Source organism: Perkinsus marinus (genome assembly GCF_000006405.1).
Source record: "Perkinsus marinus ATCC 50983 genomic scaffold scf_1104296943560, whole genome shotgun sequence".
Classification (NCBI taxonomy): Eukaryota; Perkinsozoa; order Perkinsida; family Perkinsidae; genus Perkinsus; species Perkinsus marinus.
Genome location: NW_003211781.1, coordinates 167,998 through 177,165, shown reverse-complemented (window position 1 = coordinate 177,165; position 9,168 = coordinate 167,998). Strand labels below are relative to the sequence as shown.

The 9,168-nt window shown below is 48.5% G+C and overlaps 2 protein-coding genes across 2 annotated transcripts; both read left to right on the top strand.

The window, feature by feature from the left end:
* Positions 1-1,263: 1,263 nt before the first annotated feature.
* Pmar_PMAR000685 (hypothetical protein) lies at positions 1,264-5,891 on the top strand (the record flags this gene model as incomplete). Its single annotated transcript, XM_002781109.1, has 23 exons — positions 1,264-1,376; positions 1,421-1,566; positions 1,614-1,700; positions 1,755-1,880; positions 1,948-2,035; positions 2,082-2,165; positions 2,209-2,395; positions 3,050-3,259; positions 3,326-3,460; positions 3,505-3,621; positions 3,682-3,840; positions 3,898-4,132; positions 4,175-4,269; positions 4,319-4,441; positions 4,491-4,613; positions 4,658-4,783; positions 4,825-4,926; positions 4,973-5,094; positions 5,150-5,214; positions 5,254-5,318; positions 5,390-5,478; positions 5,586-5,779; positions 5,878-5,891. 23 exons carry the CDS (start codon positions 1,264-1,266, stop codon positions 5,889-5,891), a joined length of 2,805 nt encoding a protein of 934 aa, XP_002781155.1.
* A 163-nt stretch (positions 5,892-6,054) lies between these two features.
* Pmar_PMAR000684 (hypothetical protein) lies at positions 6,055-6,842 on the top strand (the record flags this gene model as incomplete). Its single annotated transcript, XM_002781108.1, has 5 exons — positions 6,055-6,213; positions 6,261-6,414; positions 6,461-6,607; positions 6,650-6,729; positions 6,774-6,842. The coding sequence occupies 5 exons, from the start codon at positions 6,055-6,057 to the stop codon at positions 6,840-6,842; spliced, it is 609 nt and encodes a 202-aa protein (XP_002781154.1).
* Positions 6,843-9,168: the final 2,326 nt, after the last annotated feature.

Here is a 9,168-nt window from a genome sequence, read left to right as displayed (position 1 = left end):
TATCTGAGATGTACTATAACCTGATGACCCCCCTTTAGCACTACGTCATCAGCTAGGGGATATTGTCCAAGCCTCGTGTCCAACGGCAACTGTGAAGGGCTGCTGCTGCTGCTGTAGAAGCACGTGGGGGATGCTACCGTCGGTACTACCATACTTCAAGTAGCGGCGGGTCTCGTCTAGTCTGCTATGTTTCCTCGATAGCACCCCGGGCCTGCTCACTTGGTATCGTCCTAGCAGAGGAGAGGAGGTAGTAGCAGAACATTGGCAAATCTACTACTCTTTCTCGACTTCCTATCTGGATTCTCACGAGATAACCTCGCATGGTTCTGGAGGGTTCATTTATTCCATTCGTCGGCTACGTTTTGACTTGATAATCGAACAGTGTCAAGGAGGTATAAGATATAGTGCAATAAGTACTCCTATCAAGCCTATCCTATCTTCTACAGTGTGTTGTACCCATGTTTGCTCTACAGTTATGTACATAACACAGTTCTATGTATGTTCTACAGTTACTAATGGACCTTCAGGGGGTGGAAGGCTGCTGGCCTCTTGAGGTGAGGGGTTGGGGTGCCCTCATAAACGACTAGGCAAGCCACTATTCACAGTGGTGTTACTCAAAGTCACTTGTTCCATCTCTAGTGCTAGTCGCTCATCATGACGGCATCATGGTGCACTATGATGTGCTGTATTACTATTACATAACGCTTGTGTTGTGCTAGTAGTAGCAGGAATGGGTCTGCCGAGGCCCCAGCCTTAGTAGCTAGGATGATACTACCTGTTTTTCAATCATGTGTCCTCCCCACTAGTAGAACTGGATCATCTGTAATATCTCATCGAGTGTTCGCATCAGCAGCAGCAGCACGCTGTTTGATCCGCCGACCGTACTCTACTCGACGTGGTAGGTCCCCAGCTACCATGCTACCCTTGTCGTACCAATATAGGTGCCAACCTTCCAAAATGGAATGATCAGCGAGGTACATCTATGGGACCTGGAAGATCCAACGCCCTAACACCCTATCTAGGAGCTAGTACTGCATTGTTACGGAAGGTGAGGCATCATCATCATCATTAGTATCCAACTCCCTATAGGTTGATGTTGACCGGTTCCTGGGTCATCCTAGTGGTCGTCAGCAGCAGCAACAGCTGGTCAGACTATATCGTTCGTCCTCCCAATACAACAACATACAGCCATCTAACGGGGGGAAGCCCTCTGGTCATTGGTGGTCTAAGGTCCTAGGTGTATCTGCAGCAGGATATGCTGTGATGAAGCTGAAAGGACTGAAGATTCTTATACCAGTACTCAAGTTCTCTAAGGCTGGGCCCTTGCTTAGCATGTGTGTATCCACGTTGGCCTATGGGGCTGTATTTGGATGGCAGTAGGGCATTCATCATCTTTCATTAGGTATCATATCCATATCAGGTTCGGCACTGGTATGGTAGGTTTGATATTCATCCACGAGCTTGGTCACGCATTGATGATGCGGAACCTTGGTGTACCTGCGGGGCCTATGGTATTCATACCTTTTATGGGGGCATCAGTAGAGATGCGTAAACACCCTTCTAATGGTGATCTACCACGCTATTAGTCGCCCCTTCGAAAGCCTCCTTCTCAGCATATCAAGAGGCGCTGATAGCTCTAGCAGGCCCTGTCCTCGGCTCCCTCGGTGTTCTCCCTATTGCTGCCTATGGAGCTGCTACAGGTGCTGCTGCTGCGCTCCCCTCCATATCATTGACCCTACTCTAGACCATTTTAGGTTCACAGCTAGCCTTCGCCCTATCCCACTTCGGGTATATGATAAACCTGTTCAATCTCCTACCTATCGGCCAACTAGATGGTGGTCGAGTCGCTGGTAGCCTCAACAAGTGGTTCCTACCTGCAGGTCCTAATCAGTGTCCTAATCAGAGTCTTCTTAATCAGAGTCTTCTTACTCACTACTCCCATGATAGGTCTGGGTATATGCGGCAGTATGATATACTTTACGCCATATTGCTCACCGATCATGTATCTCGTTTTCCTTGGTGGTGCCTATACAACGTAGCATACTCATCCATCTATCTCTCGATATCAACTCTATCATCAGGTATCAACGCTTCTTCGGTACTGGCGATATGCCACCCTACTACTATAACATGACTAATGCTCAGAAGGCCTGTATATCAGCAGGGTACGGCTAACCCCGGCTAACAGTGTTTTAGGATTTGTTGTAGTTACTTTGGGCTCATTGCTGCTCTCATGTATGGTATGTACGAGAACGACAAGCAAAGGAAGAGCCCTAAGCAGCTACAGAGGGAGCTAGGCATCAACCTAGGGGGAGGCTCCTGGGGGCAGTCCCTTATCAACCACGGTGAGGGTACAGTCGGAGGACATAGTCGTGGTGGGCAACATAGTGATGAGGTACTGCTAGTATCACCCCAATGCCTTCGGTCAATCCTCCTCCTCTTCAGTACGGTGGCCTTTGGTATGATGATGAGGATGATTATGGTTGGAACACTTCCCGTAACCATACGTGGTCTACCTCGTCCTCTGCTACGGTAACAACAGAGACTTATGATCCAGTGCACGGCTGGAGGAGGACCACTACAGTATACGATGGTTCACCGCATCCATTTAACACAGGCTCCTCCTCATCTGGTCCCCTTATCTGATCACTATAATACACCAATCTTCACCCTTCCTGTTGCCATTATTTCCTATAGCCATATTCATCCCGTTGTGTTGAGTCCGGGTTAATTACTCATCGTCATCATCAGGCTAATCGATAATAGTCTTTGTCTGGCCTATAGCTCCCTATTAGAGCCTATGAGAGGACGTACTATCTTCACCTGCATCTAGTCGTATCTAGCTCGTGTCCTTCAGTCGGGGATGTCCTTGGATCCTTGGATACCCATCCCACTAGTATACCATACCAGGCTCAGCCTGGCAAGCCAGGGGCAGAAGAAGCTCAGGCCTCGTCATCTAGGCCTGGAAGCACATCGTCTCATTCGCCGATCACCGATACTACGGCGACCAACCATCACTTCCCACAGTTGGACATAGCTAGTATATTAGGCCAGAGTAGATAGGCATCAATATGAGGGGCTACTGGATAATGATGACTACAATGTAGGTGCCTCTCGAGCATTGAGTGATAGGAGCTATGAAAAGAGGAGTATAGCAGCACATGAGGTGGAATCACGTATCAAGCAGGCTTTGCAGCAGAGGGATCACTACGGTCAAGAGCACGCTGCAACAACAGCAACTATAGTATCTATTATAACGGTAGTAGTACTGTATCAGTGAATATGTCTCCTGTCCCCCCCCCCTCCCCTACCCGACCACTATCAGGTCCTCACCTCCACCAACTTCACTAAGTCACCCTATCCGAACGCACGTAAAGGAGGACTATTAGGACTGGCTAGTGTTGCTATTGCACTTGAGAATAGGAATCTCGACCCATTCCTCGATACCATCATGGCACCGGTAGTAGTTAGCCTGTAATACTGTAATCAACACACTGTTAATAGGTATTGTATTTATTCGATGATGATGATAATAGATGCCGATACTATGCCTGTGAGGCTATGTTTAATATAAGCAAAGTCGCTAGAGGCTTGTTGCTCAAAGGGCGGAGGATGTGTCTGGTGGGTTGTTGTTGTTGCTGCTGCCCTAGGGGGTATCAAGGCGACTATCGTCGATGGCAGGCATTGGATGGAGTATGCAGACTGGTGGCTGATGTAGACCAGGAGGTTAAGTCCGGTGCCCAGTACTTGGATAGGCTTCTCAAGGACATAGTCTCCGATGTTAGCAATAAGCCCTTTATCATACGGGACCTTCCAACAACCCAACAGGAGAAGGAGGAGGTACATGATCATGATTATCATTGTAGCAGATGCTATTACTACCGCCCTTACCATCAGTTACTACCCTCATCCCCTATTACTACATCCCATTCGCCTGAGCTCTATGAATCTTCGTATCTGCCTGAGGGCTCTGTCACCTCAACAAGCTGTGATCCCCTGCCTGGGACAACCAACAACTGTGACATTAATATCGTAACAACACCACAGTCCCCGGCCCTCCCCGAGGACCCGCAAGGTCACCGTTTGATGCATCTACCATCGACCTCGACTACTGATCAGCAAGATCCTCATGGTACTCCGTCCTCTGGCAAGACCTTGTTACACTACCAATCAGGTCTCTTTGATTTGGGTGCCTTTATTGGGCGTATAGCAGCTCATCTCCGCGTAGTGAACCCCTTTATCAAGCAGTTGGCTATGTCCTGGATATCAGTCAGTTCTTACTACTACTAGTCATCATCTTTACTACTCTTAGTAGCAGGTCCTGCATTCATTGCCGACTACTAGGGATCTACTATTGCTCCATCTACCCCTCTTCCTCGGCACACTCTTCTATCTCCAACGTGATCCCTCTCGTGGGGACCTACGTCACACCGCCGACCAAGTGATAATAATTCTGACAATAATCAAAGGAGGCAGCTTTGGTATTGTAGGTCCTTGGTGAGCTCCTAGATGATTTGACGTCCACGTCGTCTACGACAGTACTGACTAAGATGGGCGATGGCAAACCCCCTATGCCTCCCCTAACTAAGCTTAGAGCCATTGTAGCCAAGAGCGTGAGGCCACCTCCACCCTCCATCACAAGATGCTGTTATTGTAGGTATCGACGGTGGTGTCCAACTGTTCCTCCACGGAACCTTTGAGCCGATTAACAGCCATGAACTGGCTATTGGCTTTCCTCAACACTCCTGGTCTACTCCTGCCCAGCCTACCGACCGAAGCAGCGGTATGCGCTATCCTCTCAGTGCGTGCTACATGTCCTCACAGTTACTATCGATGCCCGAAGAAGAATACGACACTCCTCGTATGACCATGGATGCCAATGCAGCAGCTAACCTGAGAGCCCTCCTACCACTACTCCTCGATGGGGTCATCCTACCCTCTCTGCATAGTCTTTCCATATCTCACTTCTCAGATACTGAGCTGTGTCGATGCACGTCAAGCTGAGGTATCACGTAAGGCAGTTGAGGCTCATACAGTCCTCCTTAGTGCTGTGGAGGCTATAGGCAAGGACCCTACACAGGAGCAGTCCCCTTCGTAAGGATCACGACGACTACCACCATCACTGCTATAACTGTCACAACCATCTCAGTGACGATAGGGTCATCAGCGTCGTATGCCGGTATCTATCAGGCCCTCTTGACCAGACTGTTACACGTAGGTTATCATTACTACTTGTTGGGATTTACTACTCAGGTGCCTGCTGCCTTCAGTGGGTTTCCCTACTACTCGAGCAAAGTCCACAACAGATGCTCAGGGAAGTAGAGTGTAATCAACCAGATGCAGGTATAAAGCATTGTAATGGGGGGTAGTCGAATCCTATCCCGGCTAGATTCAGAATCGTCATCACAACGTGGACGCCGCCGCCGCCCCAGCCTGTTGGACTCGGTCTTTGCTACCTTACAACATCCTAGCTCAGAGGTCTGCATAGCAGCATTACAGGTCCTTAGTAGGATATCCTCCTTACCTAGAGATGATGAGTACGATTGTTATGTGGTAACCATGGAGGGTGGTATCTTTGGGATCAGGTATTTCCCATTGGTTTGTGCTCGCTTATTGGAGTTATTAAGGACCAATAGACAATCAGTGTCGCTTGCCGATGATGTAGATGAGGATGCTTTGCACGGCGGCGGCGGCGGCACTGGCAATCATCCCACCACGACTGGATCTGAGGAGGATGGTGTAGATGTGCAGCAGCATAACAACAACAACAACAACAACCGTCAGCATCATCATCATCAGAGGCTGCAGTCATTGGCCCTGAGGTGTCTATCAACTCATTGCTGCTGCTGTTGCTCCTGCTCGGTAGAGTTATCACAGATACAGACTCATAATTCGCCATCTATGCTGTCATGTGGACGTGGAACGTTTTTATCGTCATATTGCTCGCAACTTACAGCAAGATGAGGAAGATTCAGAGTTCAAGAGTGTTGCTGTGTACCTCTTCAATTGGATATTACTCACTGGTACTGTCCACTCCATCTTCAAACACTATGTATGTCTACAGCGCCGGAGACGAACACCCTTCGTGACATTCTACGTAGAGATGCTAACACGGAGCGGGCCCTAACCATCACTTGGCAGCAGATCACTGATCTAGCTATGAACACAACTGATTGGGATAAGAAAGAGTTGCCTCTGTTTATCAAAATACTCGTAGGCCTCATTAGTCCCCAGCTCGAATAACTATGTATGCTAACGAGGTGCCCTGGATGAGTAATCCTCCCAGTGCCTTGTCGTTTTGCTTATGGGCGGGGAGATATGACCTGGCCTGTAAATTCGTCGGTATGATTGCTGATGACCAAGTCTCTATTGGCTCTGCTGTGCCATGGAGTGTCCGCAAGGGCTTGGATGGCTGTAGGAATCGAGTGACTATGTATGCATAGCCTTTCCGTCCTCGTAGGCAACCCTACCCAGTCAACAGCTCATGCGGACAATGGCGATGGTGATACAGAGTCTCTGCTGCAACTGGATCAATTAGTGCATCTCCTGGAATCACCGGTCTTCACTAGATTGCGGCTAGAACTACTCCCTAACTCTTATCTTATCGGTAGGGACTCGACATACAATCTCAATATCTAGTGATTTTTAGAGGCTCCGGACAGGATAAAACGGCAGAGTCTGCTCGATTGCCTCGTAGGTTTGGTAATGCTCGTCCCACAGAACACTAGAGTAGTACAACTTGCTATATTATTGCCACAGTTATTGTCTTACAGGCCTTTCAGTTGCTCAAGAGGAGGCTCGATGTAGTTTATAAAGCATTCGCTATGTCTCGTCCAGTTTGATTATCTAATTTGAGTAGTAGTGCTATAAATGTGATATTGTTTCCTTATTATCTCCTTCGAGTCGAGTTGATGAGTTATAGTTCGATTTGCTGCGGTGTCCAGTTATGCGAGGGCAGTAGTCTGGCCGGGAAGGCTCTGCTCGCCTGAATGTCGCTATGAGACTGAGACAGTCGTCACCTGGGATATCGGGAAAGTCAATTTGAACCCAGTGATCCCTTCGATAACTCTCTTTAACGGCCACTCACTCTTCAAATCAACTTCGAGTGTTTTGGAAGAGCAAAATTATGAATGTGCCATTAGATTTTGCTAGAGGTTACCCGGTTAACTTCTAGAGGTTACCCGCTCTATCCGAATAACGACGGTGAACACAACTTTTCCCTAAATGCTGAAAAGTATTAGTAATGCGTGTTCCATATTCATGTCAGTTTTATTTGAACGCACTCATCGGCACCGCTAGCGTACCCTCTCGAGAAGGTCCAAGAGCCGTCTCTCCGCCACCGCTAAGTCCTCACAAGTCACTGTGCGAGCTATTGACTCTTCACTTGATCAACCATCGCTTCGATAGTGCACGGGCATTTGGTATCTTCCGGGATCAGTTGCCTTGGATTGCACGCTAAGAGGCATGCACAGCGAGCACGAAGCTCATCTGATAGGCGACAGGCCCAAGGGCCATCATGGACAACATGACGAGCGGCCACATGGAGACGAGCCAGATAAGAGCCATCATAGTAGATTGGAAAGCTGCAACACTTTCCCAAGGAGAGTGACTCCAATAATGCTATCGCAGTGTTTAGTTGAAGGTTGGTATCTTTCGCCTTTCCCAAGGCATGGTAAATAGATGCAACCTTGTTGAGGTAAAACACATGCATATTCCATCATAACGATGCCTTCATCAAACTGTAGTCTTAACACAGACTCGTCATTATCATCAGCATCACCATTAACGCTACAATACTCATCATCTATCATATCAGCAGCTGCTGGAATCAATCCGCAACCATCCCACACCACACGAGCGTCTTTAATGGCCTTGCCATTGACTGCTATCTCAAGTTCACACTTGCTGAGAGAGACAACGCGGCCACTGAGTTCAACTTCTCCTCGATATCTAACGGGTTCACCTTCACTTCATTGCTATCAGAAATCGTCGTTGATAGGACTCGCTCAGCGACAATATGTATCGTTCTCAGTGTCGGAATAATCCATAGCAAGCTGTATCAAGAAACCTGTCAGGCCGTCCTCTGTCACGCCGTCCCACACCAACACCATAAAGGCTATAATCGCCACGACAGAACCCTGATGCCTTGCAATGTACTCTTAACATGCTTCCTGCTGCACGCTCGTCATTGCCCATATGAAGGCAGCAGCATCCGAAGAGAACTCACTTCGGGTCGATCCTCTATCCAGTTGAAGGACAGTGGATGAGTAATGGATGGAGGAGCAGCTGAGCTGATGCCAGAGCATTCTCGTATGCAGATGACGTTGATGCGGCATATGTTGAGTTATGCTGTCTCCCACATCTTGACGGTGATAGTCTATTCTTCACACCTTCCGACGACTCGTGCAATGCCAATTCCTGTACGAGTGAGCCCTGTGGGTGACAGTACGTATATATCTACAATTGGAGTGGAACGATTCCTCCTCAACCTCCCATTCTATCCGGATCATGGATGGATCATGGATATGCTCACTGCTGCCGTCATCATCAAGGTCAGCTTCCCTCCTACTCTAATAGCATCACGATACAGGCCGGCGGCGGCGGCGGCGGGAGAAGGCTGCCACCATGATGGCCTTACCTCCCAAATACTGTCGTGCATAACAGCAATACCTCCCGCGGTCTGACTCTCGGTAGAGCTCAACCCCAACCTCTTTTTAGACGACGACTTGCACATGAAGATGGCTCGTTGCGGACTGCGAAATGAACCTTAATGTGGTGCAGACCGAACAAGGGTATACCAGGAGGTAGTGAGGGTAGTCGGCTGACCCGGATGTTGATACTATTGATACGACGATGAGCACTTGCTGATCTTGATAATGCTACAGGAGGAGTAGGTCAAGTGAGGTCTATGATCAAATAGTGTGGAGCGCTGACCTCTATAAGAGGAGGCTCCTAGCTGTCCAGGAGTAGTAATGGCATGGGCAGGCAGTCCAGCATTGTTAGAGTGGGAGCAGCCGGGCTTATATGCAGCTATAGTTAGGGTTGGATACTGACCATGGCGTTGTCGGGGTGAAGATATGTATACATAATTATAACAACACACCAACCACTGTCCTATTACCGACACACTATGACTGACGACACAACACCGTGAGAGGCATTGATAAC